The following is a 26,558-nucleotide window of genomic DNA, read 5'->3' on the forward strand; positions in this document are numbered from 1 at the left end:
GGCCTGAAGCTGAGTGAGGGAAGGGATAGATAGGATATTGGGAAGGGATTCCTGGCTGGGAGGGTGGGCAGGCCCTGGCACAGGTTGAATCCCAGAGAAGCTGTGGCTGCCCCTGGATCCCTGGAAGTGTCCAAGGCCAGGTTGGAGCAACCTGGGAGAGTGGAAGGTGTCCCTGGTGGACACCAGGGGTGGAATGAGATGATCTTTAAAGCCTCTTCCAACCCAAACTGTTCTGGTATCCTTTGATTTAACTCTCCCAAAGATGACCTGTTCCCTGGATCTGGATATCCTGGACTGAGGTGTCCCCACCAGTCTGCTCCCTCTTCAGCTCTGTTGGTCTTCCATCAGCAGGGACAACTGTGCTGGCAGAATTTGGGATGGGAAGGGAAATGGATTTTGCCCTGTAGAGGTATTTTCCATTGTAGCTTTTACCTTTGAATCCCAAAGAGCATCCAGGATGTTGTCCAAGAGGAATTGCTGGACGTGGTGGTCAGAGGTGGCTGAGCTCAAAGACTTGGCTTCAGATCCACCAGGGCTGGGTTGGCCTGCTCTCATCCCTCAGGGAACATCAAACTGGTGGAGAGGGAAGGCTTTGGAATGGAAGCATTTTCAGTAGAAACATTTTCAAACCTGAGTTTGGTGCTTGGTGTTTATGCAGAGGAAAAGCAGATCTGTCCCTTTTCAAGTTCATATTTTTGGATCGTTCTCGTGAGCTGTGGCAGTGGCAGAGACCTTGGGACCTTGACCAGTGCTGGCATCTCCTCTGCAGGTCCGTCTATGATGGGGAAGAGCACGGGAGGTTCATGGAGAAGCTAGAAGCTCGGATCCGGAACCACGACCGGGAGATCGAGAAGATGTGCAACTTCCACTACCAGGGGTTCGTGGATTCCATCACAGAGCTGCTCAAGGTCAGAGGAGAGGCCCAAAAACTGAAGGTGAGAGGAAGTCACGGCCTTGGGCAACTCGTTTGGGTTGCTCCTGCTTGAGCAGGGGGGTTGGGATGGGGTGGTCTGACCCCAACTGCTCTGGGATTTTCTGAAACCACGTGAAATGTCTGTCCTCCTTTTTGTCCAGAACATCCCTCCTCTGTTCAAAACAAATTTAAAATATATATATATATATATATATATAAAAAAATCTCCTCATTCTTCCTGTAGGAATAGGTTGGTCATTGAAAATTCAGCAAACTGGACCAGGGTGGTGCATTAAAAACATGAGAAAGCTTAAAACTAAACCTGTTAATTTTTAGGAATTGTGCTTTTCCTGAGGTACCTGACCCCAGTTTCTTAGGCAAAAATAAGTTTGTGGCCTTTAAAACTGTGCAGGAACATGAGAGAAAGGAGCAGTTGACCTTTCCCTTGTAGAGCTGTATTTATATGTGGAAATATAATATTTGTATATGTTCCACATAAATAATATATATATATATATACCTCAGAAAAACAAGTTTTCTGGAAAAGAAGGAAGAATCCTACTTTCAGTATGCTGACTGTGCTTTTAATATGTTCATTAATTAATTTAAAGCCACCTCTGGCATTTCCTATATGTCCATCCCAGAAATGGCCGTGTGGTCACAGGAACACCTTCCTGAGGGATGTGCTGAGGAGGATTCATCCAGCAGGATGAGGCTGTTGGAAATACCATGAAATAAGTCTTTCCCCCCCCTCCCTCCCTCCCTTTTTTTTTTAAGCCATTGTTTGGAGCCAAGAATTCCACATTGTTTGTTTGCAAAGGCTTGGTGCTGGTTCCCATTCTGCAAACAGCTCCTTTGTTGGTGGCTCACTGGGAAGTCCATCCCTGTCCCCTCAGGATCTCTCTTGATTTCCATGACTGTGTGATCCATAAAACTGCACACGGGGGGAAAACACCCACAGAAACTTCTCCCTTGAAACGCTGAGCCCTCTTTGTGAGGGTTTCCTCAGGGAATCATCTGTGGATCGAGTGGTGAGAGTGGGTTTTGTTCCAGCCATTCATCCTGCATTTGATCTCGGGCTCTTTCTCAGTAGTGCTGGGCTTTGAACAGACATTGCAACCAGCCATGAAATAAAAGCCCTCCCTGTCACACCCCCAGGACGTTTCTTCACTCGTGTGCTTTTGGCTCTGGGCTGTTTTGGAGGATGCTCTGTGTGCAGGAATAGCTGTGGTGTTGTTTTAGGAGGGCACAGGCTGAGCATGAGCTGCTTGCCTTGCCCTGTCCGTGTGTCACACAACCCTCAGGACTGGGAGGTTGGGTTTCAGGTGGCCCCAAATGAACTAGAACCCAATCAGGACCCAATCAAGACATCTGCTGTCCTATTTCTTCTCCCTGAGAGGACTCAGCGCTGAATTGGGAAGTTTTATCTCCTCAGACGTGAGCTCAGGTGGCCAAGAAGGCCGAGGGCATCCTGGGTGGTATCAAAAATGTGGGCACAGGATTTGGGCAGTGCCTGACCCTGAGCTGGCCCTGCTGAGGCACCTCCAGCCCTGGGGACAGTTCTGGGATCCTCAGCCAGGAGGGACACTGAGGGGCTGGAGCGTGTGCAGGGAAGGGAACGGAGCTGGGAAGGGGCTGGAGCAGCAGGAGGGGCTGAGGGAGCTGGGGGGGCTCAGCCTGGAGAAAAGGAGGCTCAGGAGGGACCTTCTGGCTCTGCAACTCCCTGACAGGAGGGGGGAGCCGGGGGGGTCGGGCTCTGCTGCCAACAAAAAAGTGACAGGACAAGGGGAAACCGTCTTGAGTCACAGCAGAAGAGGTTTAGGTTGGATACTGGGAAAATTCCTTCCTGGAAAGAGTTGTCCAGCCCTGGCACAGCTGCCCAGGGCAGTGGTGGATCCCCATCCCTGGAGGGATTTAAAATCCCTGTGGATGTGGCACTTGGGGACAGGGGTCAGTGGTGGCCTTGGCAGTGCTGGGGAATGGTTGGACTTGATGATCTTTTCCATAATGAATTTATGATTCCAGGATGAGCAGAGGAATCCCCCCTGCCATGGATTTCTGCAGGAGGCAACACTGTGTTGTTTTCAGGAGGTGCTGGGCCACTATTAATCATCTGTTTATATATATACACATATATAAAGTAACTTAATTGGAAATACATGGGATGTGTTTTTTAAAAGTCATCTCCTTAATTTATATGATATTTAAACCATAACATTTTTAAACCAACCCTTTTTTTTTTTTTTGCATTTTCTTACTCTTTTTTTTAAAACTGTGAAGCCTCACTCTGGCAATTCTCTCTCCTTTTAATTTCTTACATGGCTTTTTTTTCCCTTTACTTACAAGGGAAATCTCAATGCTTTAGGTTCTTTTTTTTTTTTTGTTATACATCTTTAATGTTTTCACATCTTGTACTGCACATTCTTCCTCAGTACAGAGTGAGCAGGATGGTGGTGACCTGATCTCAATCCTATCAATACATGGGACTGCTGGGTCTTGGAAACCATGGACCAGTCTGGCTGTTCCATCCCATAGAGGATCCAGTGGAAATTAAAAGGCCAGAGATGGGTTTTATGTTAGGTGTCCCTGCCCATGGCAGGGGGTGGAAATGGATGATCTTTAAGGTCCCTCCCAACCTAAACCCTTCTGGGATTGAGCTGTGTAATTCCTGATGGATTTTTATCCCACCTCTCCAGTGCTGGCCCTCCCTCAGGCACTGCTCTCCTTCCTTCTCTGGAAACTCTGGTCATGTGGATGAAAACTCTTTTTTTTGGTCCTTTTTGACCTGTCAGGCATAAAAAAGGGATTGTTCCATCTTGGTTTCATAGAATCATGGGATTGTTTAGGATGGAAAAGCCCTTTGAGATCATCGAGTCCAACCATTCCCCAGCACTGCCAAGGCCACCACTGACCCCTGTCCCCAAGTGCCACATCCACAGGGATTTTAAATCCCTCCAGGGATGGGGATCCACCCCTGCCCTGGGCAGCTGTGCCAGGGCTGGACAACCCTATCTGTGAAGGAATTTTCCCAGGCAGCCCCAAATCCATCCCAGGGGATTGTGCTTTCCAGGCATCTCATTTTCACTTCCCTTCTTTGAAGTCCCTCCAGTTGGTGGGGATTGGGGATTTTTTTGGTGGTAAGTGTTGTCTCTGAGCTGGGGCAGGGAATTGGTCAGCAAGGAAATGGGGCAGGAATGGTTTTAATGGAGGGGGACAAAGATGAGGAAGGGATGGAGCATCTCCTATGAGGACAGGCTGAGGGAGCTGGGGCTGTTCAGCCTCCAGAGGAGACACTGAAGGGACCTCATCCATGTCCATCAGGGTCTACAGGGAGGGGGCAGAGGATGGACCAGGCTCTGCTTGGGGGTGCCCACCTATGGGACAAGAGGAACAGGCAGGAACTGATGCCCAGGAAGCTCCACCTGGGCACGAGGAAGAACTTTAACTGTGAGCACTGAACAGATTGTCCAGAGCAGGTGTGGAGTCTCCTCACTGGAGATATCCCAGACCCATCTGGACACAATCCTGTGCCGTGTGCTGGAGCAGCTGACCTGCTGTGGTCCCTCCCAGCCTGACCCATTCTGGAATTCTTTGAAGTTCTGAGCTGTGAGGGGGAGAAAATGAGAAGGGAGCAGTTTTCATTGGTTGTTTTGTCCAGATGAAGGCAGATCTGATTAAACTGAGGAGCTGGCTTGGAGCTCAGGGAATCTCACCTTCACCTATGCAAAACCAAGCAGGGATATCACTGCCCCAGCATGTGGAGATGACCTCGAAGTCCAGCAGTGGATTCCTGTAGGGATTGGGTTAGTGGGGGAGAACGGCTGAGGTGGTGGAGAACAAACCCAGGCTGGGAAGTTTGTGAGTTGCCAGTTTGAAGGATCACTCCATAGTTGCTCTCCCTTCCTTTGGGAGGTGGAAGTCAGTGGCAGGTTGGTGTAGGACATGGCTGGGGCCGGCACATCCCTGCGGGGTCACACTGGTGCCCTTGAGTCCGTTCCCAGGGTTCCTCTCCAGCGCCCTTTGCTCCTCTCTCTCCTCACTCTGACACTCTCTAAATGACCTCAGAGTGGTGTTAAAGCCCCCAAACCCTTCTCTGTCCCTCGTTTTCCGTGAGTAGATGGATGAAGCAACGACCGGAGCATCCCGTAAGCCCCTGATGTGATCCCGGCGTCTCGTCCTTCCCGTGTTCCCACCTGTTGTCTGTCCCCCCACCTCGCTGGGAGCCTGCCTTAGATTATCAAATCTCCTCATCTGAAAAGCCTCCACTTGGCTACAGGGAGTCTGTGTAAATAATCATCTCCTTTTTCTTCATGGAGACTTTAAGAACAAACCAAAACAGGACTCGCCGCCCCCTGAAAACTCGGAGTGTGCGAGGACAGACGGTCTCCTGGCTTTTTTTTTCCCCTGGAGCTGGGATTGATATGTAATTTTAATAGAAGACTAGTACAGCCTTGGCATTATTTTAGGAGCAGTTTTAAATTACCCTACATGGATTCCTTTTTCCTGGTGGGATTTTCAGGATATAAGCAAATAAAGTAATCTTTGGAAGGGATGCTGCGCTCCCGCTCGTAAAATCTCCATACATCATGGAGGAAATGAGCAGTTTTGGCAGAGGGCAAAGAGCCAGGAGAGCTGAAGCTACTGCAGGAAGGGGGGAGAGATGTGAGGCAGATGCTGTGGAGAAAGTGTGTGTGGGGAAATCATGGGATGATTCCTCTTTCTTCCATCATGGGAAGCTTAAAAACCAGCGTGGCCGGTGTTGAAAGAAGAGGAAACTTGTGAGGTTTGATGGCTCTGCTCGTTGAGGCGACACAGTGGGAGATGACCTGGTGGAGGCTGGGTCAGTGTGGGAGATCCAGCAGGGAAGAAAATGGATCCTGAGTCAATTTTATAAATATCAGTAGAAAGCTCCCCTCCTGTCTGAGCTGTGTTTGCCTTGTGGTGTGCTCAAAAAGGGAGGAGATCCTGGAATAATCAAGGCTGGAAAGACCTTTAAGGTCATCAAGTCCAACCATCAACCCGACACCATCACTGTGTCCACCACTGAGTCGTGTCCCCAAGGGCCACATCCATGTGGTTTTTGCAATTTCAAGGATGGGGGTTCCACCACTGCCCTGGGCAGCTGTGCCAGGGCTGGACAGCCCTTTCCAGAAAGGAATTTTCCCTCATATCCAATGTAAGCCTTCCCTAGTGGAACCTGAGGCCGTTCCCTCTCCTCCTGTCCCTGTTCCCTGGGAGCAGAGCCCGACCCCCCAGCTCCCCCCTCCTGTCAGGGAGTTGCAGAGCCAGAAGGTCCCCCCTGAGCCTCCTTTTCTCCAGGCTGAGCCCCCCCAGCTCCCTCAGCCCCTCCTGCTGCTCCAGCCCCTTCCCAGCTCCGTTCCCTTCCCTGCACACGCTCCAGCCCCTCCGGGTCCTTCCTGAATTGAGGAGTCCTGGACACAGCACTCGAGGTGGGGCCTCACCAGCACCCAATACAGGGGAAGAATCACTTCCCTGCTCCAGCTTCCACACTCTTCCCAATAATATTCCCTTGCTCTGCTGTTGCTGCTGCTCCTGCACCATCCGCGTTCTGGTGGATCATTGATTGGAGATCACAAAGTGACATTCCTTCTCTGGGGTTAAATTCCTTAAAAAGTCAGCTTGTTTCCATCATTATTGAAAAGGAAACAAAGGTCTCAGGTTGGTTTTTTGGGATCTCACACTCCTGAATACCCTCGGGGAGCTCTGTGTCACAGTCGGTGCTCTTGTCCGAACTCCTGGCAAAGGTTTTGCTTCTGGAATGAGCAGAACTCCCCAAAACAGGCAGGAATTAGCTCTGACAGAAATCCAGGAGCAAATCCCACCCTAGGGTGAGCCTGAGGAAAACTGGGAACCTCTGAGAGATAGAGATGGGCCTGGAAATGAGTATTTACAACTTCAGTGGCTGTGAAGGGGATATTCTGTGGAAAAAGTAGTAGTTTTATGGCTTGTTAGTCTTGGACTGATGTGAGACACCTGAATCCTGAGCAGTCCTGCTGGATTTACCTTGGGAATTGGCTGCTTTTGCTGGAGACCTGGAGCTGGACATGCTTGCTTGGAAGCTGGTGTAGTTTTTTTAGAAGGTGGTATCTCTGTTTACAAACCTGCTCCTGTCTGGACTTGAATGAGTGTTCAGGAGAATTCCTGAAGTCATCTTCCTACTTGCTGACCAAATAATGGGTGAACTGCTAATTTTCCATCCTGATGTGTCCAAAAATCCCCTTTGTTCTCTTGTGGTCTTCACTGAGTCACCTCATGCCTGGGGCTGGGAAGGGCTGGACTGGTGGACTCCTCCTAGTCCAGGGAACTACAGGTTTGCCAAGTGGGAATTTTTTCAGCTCTGAGTCCCAGCTTGATGGGATAATACAGAAAAATGGGAAGGAATACAGGCCTTTTTTTATCCCAGGTGTATAAGAATACCTTTTTCTACCAGGCAGGAGAAGGGAACCGGTGGAAGGTGCATCTGAAGATCTAAAAGAAAGTTTTCTGGATGTTTGTATAAATAGAAATAATTATTTATAGGTAAAGCTCATGTTGAAAAGTTCTTTCTCACTGTGATACCAAGGAGTAGAAACCTGATTGTAATTTCTTTGGTGTTGGGAAGGGCATTTGATTTCTCCACTGGCTTTTAAGGTGAGAATCCACATGAGCATCTGGTAGAAAGTTGGATCCATGAAAACTGCAGGGCTTTGAGGCTTCCATGCCACAGCTTTAACTCCTGATGCCTTTTACTCCTCTCCAGGGGCAGGGAGGAAAATCCTTGTATTTATATCCCAAGTGGAACGAGCCACTAAAGAGCTTTATTCCATGGAATAGGAGGTTGGGTGAGGAGGGATGGTGTTTGAGCATGGTTTGGTTTTATGGGAAAAGCACTGCCCTGATTTACTGGTGTGCTTTGTCTTTTCTCCCCAATATTCCTGCAGAACCAAGTGACGGACACCAACCGAAAGCTGCAGAATGAAGGGAAAGAGGTAAGTGGTCCAGTCATGGAATCTGGGAATGGTTGGGCTTGGAAGGGACATCTCCACTCCACTCTCCTAGGTTGCTCCAAACCCCATCCAACCTGGCCTTGAATCCTTGTTTCACCCTTCTCCCCAGTCCAGTTTTTCTGTTGGAGCCTGAGCGTTTAAAAATCCCCCTTGGTTTGGGAAGAATCCCCTCGGGAATGAGCGGCTCCCTGGGTTATCAGAGCAGGCTTGGTGGTCACCCTACCAAGTTTGGGTGGTCATGACCAGTGTTTATCATTTTTAATGGGAATTTTTCCCTCTTTCCCAAAGCTGATAATTGCCATGGAGGAGCTGAAGCAGTGCCGGCTGCAGCAGAGGAACATTTCGGCCACGGTCGATAAACTCACGCTGTGTCTTCCCGGTGAGGAACCTCCCAACTGCTCCTGACCTGTGTGTGTGTGTGTGTTTGAATTCCCAATCTCTTTGCTTTGTGCTCAAGGCTCCTGTGTTTTCCTTCTCTTTCCAGTGCTGGAGATGTACAGCAAACTGCGGGAGCAGATGAAATCCAAGAGGTAAATTTTGTGTTGGTTTATCGGTGTTTTGTTATTATCAAAAAGGTTTGTTTGGTGCTGAGTAAATTAAAGAGGTTCCCAGAGCTTCCAAATCAGCATTTCCAGGTTGACTTCTCTGATTTTTGGCTGGTTCTCCTCTCAGTCCTGCTCATCCTCCAGGAATTGGGATGGCAGCAGGCTCAGATTTTGTTTTGTGCCGGGTTTTGGAATGAAGGTGGATATTCCTTGGTTTTTTTTATGGAAGCTCCCTGTTGTTGTGCATGCAATCAGCGAGTGTTACCAACTACATTTTATTCTGTGAATGCCACGATGCATAATCCAATAATGCCAATTCTAATACAACCTGGGAGATTCCAATGAGTGTGGGTGGAAGCCAAACACCTGGAAACATCAGGATGGTGGAAGGAGAAATAACTCTTCGGGAGAGTGAGCTGAGCTCTAAGGACTTGGTGTCCCTGAAACCATGAGCTGTAAATCCAGGATTTTCCCTACCCTGCATCTGTTGCATGAGGGATTAAACCATGGCCTGGGATGTTTGCTGGAATCCCGGGGGATGGTTTGTTTAAGGAGCGACTTGGGAGCCCTGGGGGGGTGGCAAATTGGGCAAAAGAGCAGCTGCTGGGAGGAAGGAGGCTGGGAAGGTGGCTCCAGCTGGATGCCAGGCAGGGAGAGCAGTGGGATCCCTGGCTGGTGCCTGCCATCCATCATGGGAACAGCACAGAAGGAGCCAGATGTTTGGAACAAGGCGATAACTAATGGGATGGGGTGGGGGGGGGTGTTTTTACACCTCCCCTCCTGCCTCTGTTCCCTCCCTGGGTCCTTGGGCAAACAGATAAGTGGAATTCCTGGGAGTTGGGCTGGTTGGAGGAGCCTTAGGGAGTTCCCAAAGCCGCTCCCCAAGCTCCTCCCTCTCCCTCAGGATGGCTCAGGGCAGGGGGAGTTTGGCAGAATGGTTTTAGTGTGTTTTTAGGAACAGAGAGGGCCTTCTCTGCTGACAGATGTGGGGTGGGAGCTGGAGCTGAGCACAGCCCTGGGAACTCCTGAAGGGAATCCACATGCTGCCCCATTCCCTGCTCTGGATAGTGTTTCCAGGGTCTGCTTCTAAGAATTCCATCTTTTTTTTTTTCTTTTTCTTTTCCCTCCTCCTTCTTTGTATTGGTTCATTTTGAAACAAATAGGAGCTGAAAGCCACATTTAAGGAATATCTGAAGCCTTGACTGGTTTTTTTCTCCCCTTCTTTCTTTGTCTGGATTTGATGGCTTCATTCACCAAATGCAGCACAGTATGTGAAGTATTTTTATTTCTGCACCCAGTGTCACTTGTAAATCACTTCAGGATGGGCAGCAAAGGGTTGGGTTTTGGGGTTTGGATGCACAGTCTTGGAGGAATAATAGGGTTTGTATTTGGGGTGAATAAACCCTCCCAAGTTTCGTTCTCCCAAGGCAAACAGAACGAGCTGGGTGATGTTCATAACCCAAAATCTGTGGCCATGAGCTGGAGGTGGAGAATGAGGAATGGTCTGATCCCAGAGGAGTGACAGGAACCAGCAGAAGAAAGATTTTCTCCCCCATTGTCCAGAATTTAAGGAAAGGACAGAAAGAGCTTTTCTCCCACAGCTGAGACATGTGGAAAATGATGGGGAACTCCAAAATCTCTGTCTCCAGGGATTTCCCTCCTGGTTCTGCAGAACTCTGGAGGGATCAGCCTGTTTTGTTTCCTCCTGGGTCACTTGTCGTGTCCATGTGGTCTCCAAGCAGTAAGAAATAGAATCATAAAATCCCAGAGTGGTTTGGGTTGGAAGGAACCTTAAAGATAATCCAACCCCCTACCACGGGCAGGGACACCTTCCACCAGCCCAGGTTGCTCCAGCCTGGCCTTGGGACACTTCCAGGGATCCAGGGGCAGCCACAGCTTCTCTGGGCAACCTGTACCAGGACCTCCCCACCCTCACAGCCAAGGATTCCTTCCCAATATCCCATCTAAATCTCCATTTTTCTATTGGGACACCATTCCCCCTTGTCCTGTCTCTACAGTTCCTGATGCAGATTCCCTATCTGGCTTCTCTGTGGGCCTGAGGCGCTCCATGAGAAGGTTCATGGATTCCATGGGAATTCCCTCAAGCAGAGCCTGAGTCTTTCCAACCAAAAAAAAAACCCCAGAAACCACTTCTGACCCTCTTTATCAAAATCCTGCTCCCCCCACTCTGGGAGCGCTCCTGGGATTCAGAGTTGGGAAGGAGGTGTCCCCCTCTGGGAGGCTGCTCAGAGCTGTCCAGGGGATGTGACCTGCACCCAAACAACGCCCTAAAAGACATAAAACCCACCCCAACATGTGCTTATTCCTCTGGATTAATTCCTGGTTTTCCCTGCGCTCCCAAATTTCTCTCCAGAGAGTTTTGATTTTGGTTCAAGTGGTTTCTCACTCCTTTCCCAGTGTAAACACCACTTGGGTTATGGGGTTTGACTTCTGCTGTTTGGGAGCAGGACAGGCCACTCTGGTTGGAATAACTGCCCTGTGGAGCTGCCTGGGCTTCAGGCAGGGATTATTTTGGGTGGGAAGGTGAGTGTCAGGTTGTTTTCACTGGTGCCAATCTGTTCCTTATGACTGATATTGTTTCTCCCCCCCAAAAAATTCAAGGTGTGAGTGGTAGATTCTGGTGAACAGGATTTGCTCTGGGTGTAATCAGCTAAAATTGCCTTAATTCACCCTCAGGGTGACTGTCCTGGGGTTGGTCTGAAATTTATTTTATATATTTTATATATTTTATATTTATTTTCCACTGTTGATGCTTCCTAAACGGTTCCCTGGTCATTTTGTGTTGCCTTTGATCAGATTTTCGGTCAGAACAGGAGGAGGATCTCGAATCTTCTGTCTCCATTCAGGGTGGTTCCATATTCCAGCAAACAGGCAAATCCTGTGGATTCCCACCTTCCAAAGGGAAAAGATGGGTGGGAATTTGAGGAAAAATTAACTTCTTAGACAAATTTTCCATTTAGCGTCATGGGCCAGGCTCTGAAATTTGCTTTTCTGCAGAAAGGAAGAGTAAAATGTAAGGCCATTGGGCACGACTGAAATACAAAGGAATTCATTGTGCACAGGGAGAGAAACCTTGGGAATCTTAGAGCCTTAAATTTAGAAGTTACATTTGTTTAAAAGAAGGGAAATGAGTTATTTTGAACACTGTGAAGGTCACACACCCTGTGGTACAACAGCAGTTCCTGGAAAGGCAGGAGCTTGGTGGAAAATGTATCTGTTGAACACCTAATGTGGGATTTGGATCCATATTTTTCCCCCCCTCTTTATCTAAATAAAAATGACTTTGGATGGAAATACTTTTAGTGGTGTTTTAGGAGGATTGGAATGGTTGGGAGGAAGGTGGGATCAGACTCCTGGTGTCCAGAGGGAAGGAGCTGAGCTCTCATGTCCAGGGTCTTTCCAACACCATGCCAAGTGTCTGTGTAGGTCCAGATCTGTTGGATATGGATGTGTTGGACACTGGTTTATCAGTTTATAGGATTTTATGGTGTATTCCCATCTCCATGGTTTTCTCACTGTCAGGGGTTGCCAACCTGGGCTAGAGGGAGGTGTCCCTGCCCATGGCAGGGGTTGGAACTGGATCATCCTTAAGGTCCCTTCCAACCCAAAGCACCCCATTATTCTAAAGTTACAGGGCTGGAATGCTTAGTTGGATTGCCTAATTTACAGTCAATGCACCTTTTTTGAGGGAAGAGAGGATGGAAGTGGCTCCAAATTCCCCTTCCTTGTTGTCCCCAGGCACTACCCTGCCCTGAAGACCCTGGAGCACCTGGAGCACACCTACCTGCCCCAGGTGAGCCACTACCGCTTCTGCAAGATCATGGTGGACAACATCCCGAAGCTGCGGGAGGAGATCAAGGAGGTGTCCATGTCAGACCTCAAGGATTTCCTGGAGAGCATCCGGAAGCACTCGGACAAGATCGGAGAGACGGCCATGAAGCAGGTAGGGCTTGTTTGGGTGCACACACTCCGGGGGCTTTTTGGGGGGCAGGATGGCGGTTCAGGCGTCTCAAAGTTCTGCTTTTCCACCCCCCAAGGCAGTCAATTGGATTTTGGAGTCATTTTGCTACCAGGTGAAGCCGTGGTTCTTCCTTCCGTGGGTGCTCCCGGATTTTTTTTATCCTGATTTTTGTGCTGTCACAAAGTGATGATCCAGTTTTCTCGTTGCCTTCCCCCACCTGGATTTTGCTGCAGGCTCTTGGTAACTTGGAGCCTGGGAGGTGCAGTTGGTGTTTGAAACTTGTGTTTTCCACTTGCCATTTGTGCTGCTGTACCTGGTTGGAAGAACTGGAGACACCAGCGCTGATCTCCCAGTTTGGACTAAAGCAGTAGGAGTTCAGGAACTGAATTTAATTTATTTTGCATCTTAAAGCTGGTTTTGAAATGCTGGATAAACTTGGATTGGGGCTGGATTGCCTTTGCCCAGCGCTTGGTGCCTGTAAAAGATGAACCTGATGAATTGAACATCCCTGTGTGGGTGTTAAATCAGAAGTGCCTCTTCCCCACTCCTATTTAATATTCTAGTTTTGAGTTTCAGCGCAGTTTATCTTGTCACAGCCGGGGAGCAAAGCTCCCAGTGGCTCTTAAAAAGAACTTTGCTACTTTGATGAAATTCAAATCCCCTGGCAGTGAAATGTTACCTCGTACGAGCAGTAAAACACTTCCTCTGATAGTGATGGATGGCTGGGATGTGTTGATTTGTGGGAAGGGCTCTTGCCGTAATTTTTCACGAGATGATAAGGTGGTGCTGTTTATGATTAGAGGTTCAAGTTCAATTTTCCGTCTTATAAACCCCATCCTTGAGGATTTCTATTAATTGATTAAATTCCCCTATTCCCGATGCCTTGTAGTTCTTCTGAGCCACTTTCTGGTATTTTGGGAAAGCAAACCAAGCCTGTTATTGTGGCACAGAGGTGGGGGGGAGATGCCACTTGGCATCTGAGAGTTCAGCAAAGCTTTTTATTCAAACTGAAATCATTTTGTCTGAACGTGCAGAAAAGCACACCATGACCTGGATGTGGTTTGGTGGAGCCACCAAGTGCAGGGTGGCCGTGGCTGGGGGGGTGCTCCAGGTGTTGGGTTTACCTGAGGCACCAGCTTCTGGAGCAGAATTGTTTAAAAGAACACCCTGTTTTTGTTCATTTTGGCAAGCAGAGCTTTTTTTGGAAGGTTCTTGGTTCGGTGATCTCGGTTGGGTTTGATGATCTTAGAGGTCGTTCCCAGCGTTAATGATTCTGTGATTGCTGGCTGGAAAGGAATAGGAGGTTCATTTGTTTGGTGTTCAGTCAACCCAGCGAATATACTCTTTAAATAAAGAAATACATTTAAGTTCTCTGAAGGATATTTAGCAATTTTAGACACGTGAAAGGGTGCAGATGTTTTGTTGTCCCATAGTTTCCTGTTTCATGCTCATGGTTCTGGGGGAGGCATTTCAACCTCCTGGCCCCTGGTGGTTTTGATGGGTGAGATCTTCAAGTCCAGCCAGGTTTCTGTGGCATTTTAGGTGACCAGTTCTGCAAAACTTCCATAATTTCCAGTACTTTTTTGGTTTCTTCTGCCCAGATCAATTCTGTAGCTTTGTGTTTCCATCTCTTTTACATCCATGATGTGCTTCTTCCCTCTTCTTCCCATCCCTCCTGCTGTGCCTGGAGCTCTGTGGATTCTCCATCTCTTGCTCCAAAGGAGTCTTGTGGGCTGTCCTGGTGTTTCCCTCACCACTTCTGACCCTTCCTCCTCCTCACAACAGTTGCCTCCTGCAAACCAGGGGAGGCACTGATGGGTTGGTGGGAAGTGGCTGCTCCTGCTCTGCCCAAGTACAGGAACTGGGGGCAGTGGGTGAAAACAGCTGGAAATAAAGGGGAGGGAAAGCTGGTTCTTCATCCTGTGGGTGATGGACCTGTGGAGCAACCCGTGCACGGTTTTCAGGGAATTGTGGAATGGTTTGGGGTGGAAGTGAGCTTAAAGCCCATCCATTCCCACCGCCTGCCATGGGCAGGGACACCTTCCACCAGCCCAGGTTGCTCGAGCCTGGCCTTGGACACTTCCAGGGATCCAGGGGCAGCCACAGCTCCTCTGCGCAACCTGTGCCAGGGCCTCCCCACCCTCCCAGCCAGCAATTCCTTCCCAATATCCCATCTAACCCTGTCTGAAGCCATTCCCTCTTGTCCTGTCCTTCCATCCCTTGTCCCAAGTCCCTCTCCAGCCCCTTGTCTTTAATTTGCCTGCAGATGGCACAGGGAACTTTACATCTTCAATCTCCCCCAAATCCCTCTTTTCTGCTGGTTTATGAGAGGGATTTGCAGCCTTGAGAAGGGGTTTCCTTCGCCCTTTGTGGGAGCAGAGTTGTGTCCCAGCTTGGAACTCCACGGCTGGATTGTGGATGAAACTCCACTTGCCACTTGCAAGCCGAGTTGGAGCGACGCTGGAATTCGAGCAGGTTTATTCCTGGACAAAAATACAGGAATTTGAGCAGGTTTATTCCTGGACAAAAATACAGGAATTTGAGCAGGTTTATTCCTGAACAAAAATACAGGAATTTGAACAGGTTTATTCCTGGACAAAAAAAACACCCCGAGCTGCTGCGTGGATGGAGAAGCGAGAGCTGAGGGGTCACATCCCTTGGCAGTGCCGACAGCGAGGGGCAGGGTGTCCCCTCCCGGGATCGCTGGGTCCTTCTCCTCGGTCTGCTGGCTGTGATGGATAACGGCCCTGGAACGGGAGCCGAGCTGGCAGGAGGCCTGGAGAGTCAGGGGAGCCGCGATTGGCAGCTCCGTCCATTCGGTTTAAATTAGCATCATATAAATTCTTTTAAAATTGTTTGATTTCACCAGCGGGAGTGGAAGAGGCCTCGATACAATGGGGAGAGGAAATGGTGTTTTTGTAACATTACAAATCTGAGGCCGACGATGACAAGGGCTGAAAATTTCATTTTGTGATAATCAGAAGGATCTGTCCTGGAGCGCTCGGAGCCGTCGCTGTTTCTGGCCGGGAGTCAAGGACTGGGGGGGAGCTGGATGGGGGAGAGGTGGATGGAGGGAGTGGGATGGGGAGAGTGAGATGAGGAGGAGCTGGTTGGGGAAAGTTGGATGGGGGGGAGCTGGATGGAGGGAATGGGATGGGGAGAGCTTGAGAGCTGGATGGGGAGAGCTGGATGGGGAGAGCTGGATGGGGAGAGCTGGATTGGAGGGAGCTGGATGAGGGGAGCTGGATGAGGGAGAGCAGGATGGAGAGAGTGGGATGAGGGGGAGTGGGATAGGAAGAGCTGGATGGGGGAGAGCAGGATGGAGAGAGTGGGATGAGGGGGATCGAGATAGGAAGAGCTGGATGGGGAGAGCTGGATTGGAGGGAGCTGGATGAGGGAGAGCAGGATGGGAAGAGCTGGATAAGGGGAGCTGGATGAGAGGAGCTCTCCTTGGGGAGAAAGCCCCTAGTGGGATGAAGTCAAGTGAGACATTCCCGGGGTCAGCCGGACTGGAGGGATCTCACAGCACGTGGAGAAACCCCATAGCCTCACAGCACAAATGATGAGCTCCTTCCCTCCTGTTTTGTTTTGTTTTGTTTTGTTTCTCCCTAAATCTGAGTTTTATTACCTTTGGTTCCGGGGGAATTCGCCACGTTCCAAATATTGTTCTTAATTCCGTGGATGAAAGTGGCTCCGTGCACTTGAACTCCTGCTGGACTTTGGCCCCCTGAACCTGCGTGTGTGTTTTGGTTTTGTTGGTGTGGCTTTTGGTTTTTTTTTTTTTTTTTTCTTCTTAATAAGGATCTGAGTTCTGGGCTTGCCAGGAATGAATTACATCTTATTAACACTTGCTGATATCCGGTCTGGGGGTTTATTATCTCGTTTAATGGCTGAAATATGCGGGGCATGTGCAGGGAGGTCACTTGGGATGGGGCTTCCAGGGCGAGCGCGGGGAGGGGGGCCAAGAATAACCCATCCAAAAGCCATTAGTGGATCAAGTTGTCAGGGCAGCCAAAATCTCCTCTCGCAGAGGTGGAGGCGAAGCGGGAGTTTTGTTTTATTGGCGTGGCTTGGATGCAGCGTCCGACTCGATACTCGATAGGTGGGAATCTGGTGTGAGCTTGAAGGGGTTGATGCAGAGTTTGAGCAGGTTGGAGTTTCAGGTGTGCTGGTTTTTAAGGTGATGTTTGCTCTTCTTGCCAACGGGTGTTGGTGACTGTGTCACCTGTGAGCAGTGCCATGTGAGGTCGGCGTGTCTCTCCCCTCACTGGCAGCAAATGTCAACCTGGGGGTGTGAGTGTGACCCCTGAAAAATCATGGAATGGTTTGGGTTGGAAGGGATTTTAAACATCATCTTGCTCCACCCCTCTGCCCCTCCACCCACCTTCCACTATCCCAGGTTGCTCCAAGCCCTGTCCAACCTGGCCTTGGCCACTTCCAGGGATGGTGAATCCACAGCCTCTCCAGGCAATAAAAAAATGAGGCAAAACGTTGCCCAGTGCTGTTCACAACCAAAGTGCTGCTTGGATTTTGGCAGGAATGCAGTTCTGACCATCAGCTGGAGAAGATGAAGTGCTTCAGAGTGTGGATTAACAGCAGCTCCGTAGTAAGACAACCACGTCTGTGAAATCAGGGATTCAGATCCAGGGTTTGGATGCCTTCCACGCTTCACTCCGTCCCTGCAGGTCAGAGCTCACTGAGAGCCACTCAGGTAGATCCCAGGTGCCTCCTCCAAGTGTTTAATGTGGCCTCTCGTGCCTGCAAGGAGCTTGGACAAGGATTCCTAAATCCCATGTGGGTCCACGGAGCTGCCGCTGTCCCAGCATAGAAATTTTCCCCAAGATAGGAATTTTCCCAGGATCAAAATGCAGCTGGACTTGGAAAAATCTTGTGGATGAGCAGGGAAGGGAGGACATTTGTTTTGTTTTTCCCCACTTACTGGGCCTGGAGGTGACAGCTGCTAATAGGCATTCCCTGGGAATGCTGGGATGCTGGATCTGGAGCCACACTAAGGCTGCTGAGCACCCAGCTGTGTCCTGCAATGTTTTAGGTATGTCTTGGATTTAAATTTAATTCAGACCTTGAGTTCCCCGGATTTGTGGTGATTGATTTGAGGATGCAAGTTCACTCCGTGCTACTGGTTGTACTTCCAACTGGAACTGAATTTAATTCAATTTACTGGGAGTACAGGGAGTAACTCCGTGTTGGTGCTGGGTCCTGAGTATCTGCTGTGGTTTTTTTTTTTTTTTTTTAATTTTAAAGTAATTTTTAATACATTGGTATTGCAATAAGAATGATATGATGTCCTGTTTTAAAGATTAAATGAAAATTGCAGTTTTAAAAAAAATCTGGCTCACGTTCAAGCTGCCCTTCCTGCTTCTTTGCATGGAAAAAACTGGGTGAAGGTGGAGCTATTCCTTGACTCACTCCCAGCGTGGTTTCAGGCCCTTCCCATGGTTGGACCCCAGGATGGTGTTTTGCAACAGCAGCTCTCATCCTGCCCAGCTGCCTCTCTCCATCAGGTCCATCCTGGTGACTTCTTTTGGGATGTCTCCAAGAGGATAATGGCAGTGCTGGGGTTGGGCGATGGAGAGCTGGAGGTCCGAGATTCCTGGCTGTGGAGAGCAGGGGGTGGATGCAGCAAAGGGTGCTGGTGTGTCCCTGGAGCACGTGGGAGATGCAGGGGAGTGTGTTAGGGAGAATCCAGGTGGCAGGAATGAGGGATGTGGAGGAGCCCTCGGTGTGTGAAGGTTGGGCATCACAACAAACACCTTGACCGTTTACTGGGGATCCCATCCAGAAACTCCAGGTGGGGTTCATTCCTGCGCCCCTGCAGTGTGGGAACATCTCCTTCCATGGGAAGCCCCCAGGAAGGGATCACATCCCTCAGAGCCTGTGCACATCCCTGGCTGTCCTGCTGGGGGTGGATTTAACGGAGCCCTGGAAACACGACGGGCTTTGAGCAGTTAATTTGGAGCGAAGGTGATAAGTAGGACGTGGCATGTGATGATTCCAGAATTATTGGGAAATCTGCCCCCTCCACGAGCTTCATTTTAAATGCAACCACATGGCCACCCCCTGCAAAGCCACACGAGCCCGTGGACACCAGGACATTTTCCAGCCTCCATCCAGATCCTGCCCGGTGGCCTTTTGATGGCCCGGAAAAACGTCCCAAAAATGCGCTTGGTGTCATGTTCTTAATTATCCTCATCCCTGGCATTTTTGAGCTTTTCCGTAACCCCTCGTGCAGCGCATATGGAAATTGTTTTGGCTCTGTAGGCGTATTTGGGAGCAAATTAGATTTTACTGCCCTTTTTCCCGGGATGCGCTGGGCAGGGAACGTGTCCTCGTGCCGAGTGTCGGCGCTCCCCGCTCTCCCAAGGCCACGGGAGCCCCGGGAAAGGCTTTGTCTCCCTTGCCACGTGGGCTGGACGTGCCTGTGCCAGGTCTGGGCTTACAGGGAGCCTTTGGAAGATCCCTGCATCTGCTGGCTCCGTGTTTTATCGGGCTTCCCAAAGCCCTCCATCCCCGGAGCTGAACTTCCCGCTGCCTTAAGCGGCGTCTCGTGTTCGGGGGGGTTTTCTTTAACAAGCACAACAAGGCCAAAATAAGGTTGTTTATTAAAAGCAAGGGAATTTTACAGGCTTGGGATGCAGGCTTGGAAAGGTCGGTCTGCTGGCTGGGTATGCAAGGGAGTATTTACACAGCGGAACTGGGATAATGGGATGGTGTTTTCTGCTCCTGGGCAGGTTTGGGGAAGCAGGAACTTATTTTCCAGTCGGATTCGGTAACGAGACCTTGTTAATCTTTGCTCCTGCTGTTTGTCTACTTGGGATATTAAAGGATTAGGAGAGGAAATGCATCTTCTGGGGCCGTTTGGATTAGAAGTCTCACGGCCAGCGACGGCCTGGACTTGCAGGTTTTTGGGAAGAGGCTCCCAAACCCAGCTGGGTGAAGTGGGGTGTTGTGTCCCAGTGGAGAAATGATTATCATCCAGGGGTTATGGAAGAGAGGGGTCGCTGTGAGACCCCTGTGAGCTCTGAGGTGCCTCCGAGTGCCTTGGTGTAAGTATTGTCAGAAGCTCAGCAAGTGTTTACACCCATCCTCTTCCTCCCTGCTGAGAAAGGTGGATAAACAGAGGGAATTCTCTTGGGCACTTACCCTCAGCATCCTTTGCTTCCCCTCTCTGAGAATCTACTTGAGAAAACTGGTGAAAAGACTTTTGTTTCTCACTGGATTCAAATCACAGACGGATCTGTAAGAAATCACTATTTTTCCATTAAGCCTTGGCCCCAAAACCTGTTTTTTTTTAACGGTGTGTTGAGCAGCAGCTCGATGGAAACTGGACTAATCACTTGACACTTGCTGTTTAATTTGGAAGCTTTCTGAGACAAAGCCTGGTGAAGTTTCTGCCTTTGTTGACTCGACCCACCCGCTCTTCCCGTCCGGTCACGGAACCGTTAAGGTTGGGAAAGGCCTCCAAGATCATCAAGGCCAACCTTTGAAGTTTGGAAGCTTTGAGTTCTCTTGACTCAGCGGATCCTGGTGGGTTCTGGAGATGAGGTGTGAGATATCCCAACACCAGTTTGGCCAGAGACAGAAGGGTGGAGTTGGGGGGTCTGTCACCCAACGGTGTCTCCTATGGGATGTTCTTCCTGCGAAGACCGAGGAGGAAAAAAGGAGCAGGAGGAGGAAGAAGAAGAGATGTGAGTGATTTTGAGAACTGGAAACACTTTTGGAAGTGGCTCCTGAAGGGAAATATGTCAGGCCAGGAGCTTGAGGTTAATAAATGTGATGCCTCGGCTTGCCGGCGCCGTGGGAACGGCGAGGCCGTGGCAGCCGGACAATTTGGGGTTTAGCAGCTCGGGCTGGGGGAGAAGGGGCAGCTGCCTGATGGGAAAAACAGATGGAGGCACCAGGATCACCAAGGACGTGTGCAGGGGTGGCTGGGAGGCCAGGACACATCTGGGGAGGTGCTGAGGGGTATGTGCAGTTCCAAGCGTGTTTCTGTTCCCTGGCGCGCCGGGGTCGAGCTCCTCTTGTGCTTCCCCTGCCCTCCTTCCCACATCACATCACTGGAGTGCAAATGTGCTTATTGTCAGAACAGAACTCTTTATTCCCAGCGTTTCCTGGCTCGCTGGGCAAGGTTTCACTGTTTATTTAAGAGGAATTCTGCGCCTTTAAAATTTCTGCGCCGTAGGAACTTTATTAATAATTGGGTATTCCTCTGGATTCTTTTTATGACCTCAAAAATGAAACTGCTAAATCATGACCCTTTTTTATTTCAGCATATGGATGAGTAACGGCCACGGGGACTGTGGGATCCCCAGCAGCGTACCCAGAGTGTTCTTTGGACATAAAATCTAAAGTTTAACCACAGGGCACTCGTGGGCTGCACCAGCTTTTGGTGTGGTTGCCCTTCAGACCTCTCTAAAGACTTAAAATCCAGAGATGTTGGTTGAAATAAAATCCCTTACCTTAAAATCATGGAATGGTTTGGGTTGGAAGGGACATTAAAGATCATCTCATTCCAACTCCCTGCCATGGACAGGGCTACCTTCCACTATCCCAGGTTGCTCCAAGCCCTGTCCAACCTGATCTTGGACACTTCCACCTGGTCTTGAACATCTTCCCGCTGTCATGACAGATGATATAATTCCCAAAGGGAAAGCATAGTTCCAAGTTGAGGCATGAGCAATCCTTTGGAGCCATCAGGAGTTCCCCTTGTGCTGGGTTGTACTGGAGCTGGGAAAAGAGGGGCTGTTAAACTTCTCTTATTGAATTATTATGAGCAACTCTTTGGTTTTCACTGGTCTTGCTTCCTCTGGTTTTAATTAGATGGACTGGGAAGTTGTTTAAGGAAAGGTGCTGCCTGGTGCTCCTGTGCCAGCCTTGGAAGTGGGACAGCACGGATAGACCTCAGACTAATAAACTGAAATTCTGGGCCTGCTTTGGTCTGTCACGTGTGGGAAAGGATGTGGAGGAACACGGGGGTCTGGGCAGCACGGGAGAGGTGATGGAAGTCAGGCTGAGCTCAAAAATCACTGGGAATTGCTCCCATCAGGATGCTGCTGCCCAGGATGATAAATTCCTCAGTTTTCATTTGGTTGTCTCAGGCTGGTTGTAATGTAGCTGCTAATAAACCTTTTACATGGACTGATTTCCCCCCCGTATTTTTCCTTTTAAAAATTCCTTGGGTGGTTTCTGTAACGGATTCTTGCACTGCACGTGGTTGGAACTCTGTGCTTTCTCCAGCTGGTGAATTCTGTTCCCCTGTGACTGGTGGTGTGGATGTGGAGGAGAAGATAAGGAGGTTTTGGGAGCGTGGGTACTCCTGGTGTCGCAGTCACGGAGTCATGGAAAGGTTTGGGTTGGGAGGGACCTTAAAGCCCATCTCATTCCATGGGCAGGGACACCTTCCACTGACTCAGGGCCATGTCAGAGTCTTCAGGTGCCTTCACCTTCATCCAAACAGTTGGTGGATGTGACAAATCCTTAGGGATGCCATGTAAAAGGTCCTGGTGCTCTGTCCAAAGTCACACTTTGGTCCCCCAACTTCAACCCTTGCGTGAGCTGCACTGACCCAAAGGGCCACCGCCCCTTGAGTTGGGATCTTGGCTTTCTGCCCAGGTGAGCAAGGCTTTATCCTTGAAAATAATGACTGGGAAACCTCTTGAAGCCAGTTGCAAGAAACACCCCTTGAGGGGAACATCCTTGCCACGGAATTCCCGGGGGGCTTTACAATTCCAGCCCTCCTTTTGTGGCCGATGGAGACGACGCGGAAGGGAACGGCTCCTGTCAGGGAATGGCTCCTGTCAGGGAATGGCTCCTCTCACCGGGGCAGCTCAGTCCTGGGGTTGCTAATGAGATGAAAATGGGTTAATATTGGTGACTCTGGGTTGTTTTTTTTTTTACAGTAGAGGTACAATGGCTCAGTTTTGCGGGAGGGGATGGAGCGGAGCCGGGCTGCCTGCCCTTTCCGTGACACTCCGGAACAAATTGCAACCGGGTGTCTGCAGAAATCACCGAGTGAAATCCTTCAGCAACCCAAGACTTCCCTTCCTCCTGGTTTTTTTTATATTTTTTTTTTATTTTTTTTGAAGAAACCCCAAGCTCTGCTGACAGGCTCAGGTCATTTAAGCCTCTCGACATATTCTTCTAATTCGCATCTACGGCAAATTTAGACCAGCTTTCGTTTCGGGGGAAAAAAAGGCGCTTCAGCCACTCCAGGACAGCTCAGCTTTGTTTCCCTTCCCTGAATCTTGGTGGACTCAGGCAGGTTCCTATGGGGACAGGGTAGGGATGTCTTGGATATCCCAATTTGTTTGGTTTAGGAGTCTCCATCCTCTGTTAGCTGAGCTCGGTTCATCCCTGAACCAGAGGGTTTGATAAAGGCACTGGTTAAATGTTTCAAGGCTTGATTTTAGTGAGAAATCAGAATTTTTCCTTGGATAAGAGAGAAAAATCTGGAACGTGTGACTTACAGGGTGTTTTAGCCCTGCAGGATGGATGGATTTGTTGTTTGTGCTGGATCCTGTTGAAGCACGAAGGTGGAAATATCACCTGAGGCTGTTCTGGTCACCAGAGGTTGGATCCCAGAGGATGGGCACAAACTCCAGAGAAGAAATAGCACCTTAAAAATAAATCAGGGGGATTCTTGACTGTTGCACTGTCACTTGGAATTGCTGTTTTTTTGTTGTTGGTAGTTTATTTTAGGGTGGGAAGACAGTGGTTAAATGGTCTCCTTGTGCTGTAGGGAATGAAAAAGGCACAACAGCATCTCTGCTTTATAGAGTCATGGCATGGCTTGGATTGGAAGGGAATGTGAAGGTCATGTGGTTCCAAAACGCCCCTGCCATGGACAGGGACACCTTCCACCAGCCCAGGTTGCTCCAACCTGGCCTTGGACACTTCCAGGGATCCAGGGGCAGCCACAGCTTCTCTGCGCAAATTCATGCCAGGGCCTCACCACCCTCCCAGCCAGGAATTCCTTCCCAATCTCCCATCTGTCCCTGCCCTCTGGCAGTGGGAAGCCATTCCCTGTGTGCTGTCCCTCCAGGCCTTGTCCCCAGTCCCTCTCCAGCTCTCCTGGAGCCCCTTTAGGCCCTGCCAGGGGCTCTCAGGTCTCCCTGGAGCCTTCTCTTCTCCAGGGGAACCCCCCCAGCTCTCCCAGCCTGGCTCCAGAGCAGAGGGGCTCCAGTCCCTGGGAAGTGTTCAGTGAGTCTTTACCATGTGGTGTTGGTTTGGGTCTATTTTTTTATTGTAAAATTAAGGTTATTTTACAAGTGGATGGCAGGTACTGAAGCAGGAGCTTGGCTGAGCACCCAGACACTGTGCAGAGAGTGTGTGTGTGAGGCTGGGAATAGTCCAAATCCCAAATTTATCCTTTTTGTGGGCTTTGAAGCCTGAAACAGAGGAAAGTGGCTGTTGGCTGTAAATGAGCACCCTTCTTTTGGGAGGCACAGCTCTCTGTGTGTCTCCTGTCATTCCACTTCCAGCTCCTTCCTGGTCACCTCCTTTCTCAGGGAAGGTGGGAAATGAGCTAAAAACTTGTGGAAGCGCCTGAGGGCTGTGGATGCTTGGTGGTACCTGCTGTTCCACCTGTAACTCCTTCAGCCATCAAACAGCTGCTCCTTGTCCCATGGACCTTCCTGGGACCCTCAGCTGGAGTTGGGAGCTTGTTTTAGGGTGGAAAACTTTGGAACAGGGAGGTTAAATGTGTCTGTTTTGCCTTGCAGGTCACTTTGGTTTCCAGCAGCCCTGATTTTTAGTAGAATCCCAGATTATAGCTCTGAATGAATTCACTTTTAAGAGCCTCAGCTGCAGTTTCTCTACATAAAGATTTATGTTATTATAACTGTGGCACAGAGGGTTTCCCAGCACTCCCTGTTCCATCTGATGGTTCCCTATGGATTTTGGCCTTGAACCTTCTCCCTTCACTCGGAACTTCAGTGGTGAGAATTTGTAGTAGAAAATTCCAAGCAGCAGTGGTTCCTTTTGGAAAGACTGATGGATAAATTCCTTTACTTTTATATGGAGAAACCACAGAGAAGCTGTGGCTGCCCCTGGATCCCTGGAAGTGTCCAAGGCCAGGTTGGATGGGTCTTGGAGCAACCTGGGCTAGTGGAAGGTGTCCCTGCCCATGGCAGGGGTGGGATGGGATGATATTTATGGTCCCTTCCAACCCAAACTAGTCTGGGATTCTGTGATTCCCTGAAAAAGCTGGACAAGAGCTGGTGTTTGAGGTCAGCTGCTGCTTCAGGCACAGGGCACTGTGGTCCCACTTCTGAGCAGGGATTTGCTGATCAGCTGATGGATGGTGCAGGGAAGAGACTGTGGAAAAGGAGGAACCCTGTCCATGGAAAGGGAGAAGTACAGACTCCAGTTGTGGAGGGACTTTCTCCATAATCCGTGTTGGAGGGCAGGATTTGTCTTGGCTGCATTGACCCTGACAGGAGCTGGTTGGAAACTGCCACGTCCTTCTGTCCTTCTCTTGCTTCCAGTTCTGTTGAAATCCTAATCCATGCCCACAACCCTTGTGTTCCCTAACCCCTTCCCACTTTTCTGGGGGAGATGAGTGCAAGTCTGGGATTCAAGATAAGGAGCTCCTGCCTCTGGCAGGGCTGGGACACCGCTGCTTACAAGGTGCAAACAACCTCATCCCTCCCCACCTTCTTGGGGGGGAGGATCCTGATGGATGCTGATGCTCCTTTTCAATTCCTGACCTCCTGTTATTTTTTTTTTCCCTTCTCCTTCCCCAGCCCCTCTTAAGGCTGTTTGTAGTTGTGCTAAGCCGTGAAACAAGCGCCCTGGGAGTTCTGCTGGTGAGCAGACAGCCGTATAAACAAACACCCCATCCCGTTCTCCTGGCGCTCCAGCCTCGAGGAGTCTCGTTTCCAGCTCTGACCCCACAACCTTTCCTCCGGTTGGCAGCCCTGCTGGCGTTGACAGTCTGGGCTGGTTCAGCCAGAGTTGAGGGATAATTGCTGGAGGAGCTGGGATGTGTTACTCGGCGGGACCCCCTCGAGGCGCAGCTTTGGATCTGGTGCGCGTTTCAAAGCCCCGCGTTGAAGTTGATGTGATGCTGATTAAAAGCGAGGGCTCCGGGGGTGAGCTGGCAGAGCCCCCGCGGCTTCATCTGCCAAGTGACAGACAGGGAAACGTCTCGCTGCAGCTCAGGGCTCCAGGACTTGTCTCGGCACAACTGGGCTTGGAAAAGGGGGGGGAAGCCTTGCTGGGATGTTCTTCCTATACGGTGCACACCCCCCTCCCTCCCCAGCACTTACAGCCCCTGCTCGTGTGGTATTTTCATTGAAAGGCTTTTTACTTCCCAAACCATATGGAAATAATCCTGCCTTTCCCCCCCACCTCCCCTCCCTGCCCCGCCGTGTCCTTCAACTTCGGGTTTCCAGGGAGCAGATGGAAAAAAGCGAGGGGATAAATGGAGGCAGGTACTGTCAGAGCCTGGCTGGGGCCGGGGGAGCGGGATGGAGGTGCCAGCCCGGGGATCCAGAGGGATGGAAGGAGCTCTGGCGCCTCCAGGGATGCTCTCTGGTCCTGTGTCCTCGGGAGGATGTGGTTTGGTGTCGCACTGAGGGAGGTTTGATTTAAAATCTGTGCATTTTGGTGGTGGGTGTCGAGTCACCAGAGCTCACCTGGGCCTTGGAATCCCACAATCCTTTAGGTTGGGAAAGCCCTCTAAGATCATCCACCGTTCCCCCAGCAGTGCCAAGGCCACCACTAACCCGTGTCCCAAAGTGCCACATCCACACAGCTTTTAAATCCCTCCGGGAATGGTGATTCCACCACTTCCTTTAGTTGCAGAACTGAAGGAAAATGTGGGTCCTGGTGTGTTCCCTTTGCTGCTGTCACACAAATCCTCTGTATCCAAAAGCACCTCCAGGGCAACTCTTGCTGTCCCAGGTCTTTCAGAACTCAGCAACTGGGGGGAAAAAAAGCCTCTCCAGAATGGATCAGGATGGATGGGAGCAGCCTGGAACCTGCTGGAGATGAGCCTGGTGGGCTGCAGGGGTTTTCTCTGGTGCTCCACGTGTGCAGCTGGAGGGGTAGCAGAGGGCAAGGAGCCTTGGGTAAATTTGGGAAGGGTTTAT

The 26,558-nt window shown here is 50.0% G+C and overlaps 1 protein-coding gene across 4 annotated transcripts in view; it reads left to right on the forward strand.

Annotated features, from left to right (window-relative positions):
- The window catches only part of EXOC6B (exocyst complex component 6B), a 285,301-nt gene that overhangs the window by 45,031 nt on the left and 213,712 nt on the right, over window positions 1-26,558 (forward strand). For all 4 annotated transcript variants that reach the window (XM_050321037.1, XM_050321038.1, XM_050321039.1 and 1 more), the window contains exons 2-6: window positions 770-935; window positions 7,855-7,902; window positions 8,209-8,299; window positions 8,405-8,450; window positions 12,225-12,429. In XM_050321037.1, coding sequence (XP_050176994.1) covers window positions 770-935; window positions 7,855-7,902; window positions 8,209-8,299; window positions 8,405-8,450; window positions 12,225-12,429 — 556 coding nt within the window. The remainder of the gene's footprint in view (window positions 1-769; window positions 936-7,854; window positions 7,903-8,208; window positions 8,300-8,404; window positions 8,451-12,224; window positions 12,430-26,558) is intronic.

The sequence above is a fragment of the Myiozetetes cayanensis genome, unplaced genomic scaffold, assembly GCF_022539395.1.
Source record: "Myiozetetes cayanensis isolate MyiCay16 unplaced genomic scaffold, myiCay2020 scf26, whole genome shotgun sequence".
Taxonomy (NCBI): domain Eukaryota; kingdom Metazoa; phylum Chordata; class Aves; order Passeriformes; family Tyrannidae; genus Myiozetetes; species Myiozetetes cayanensis.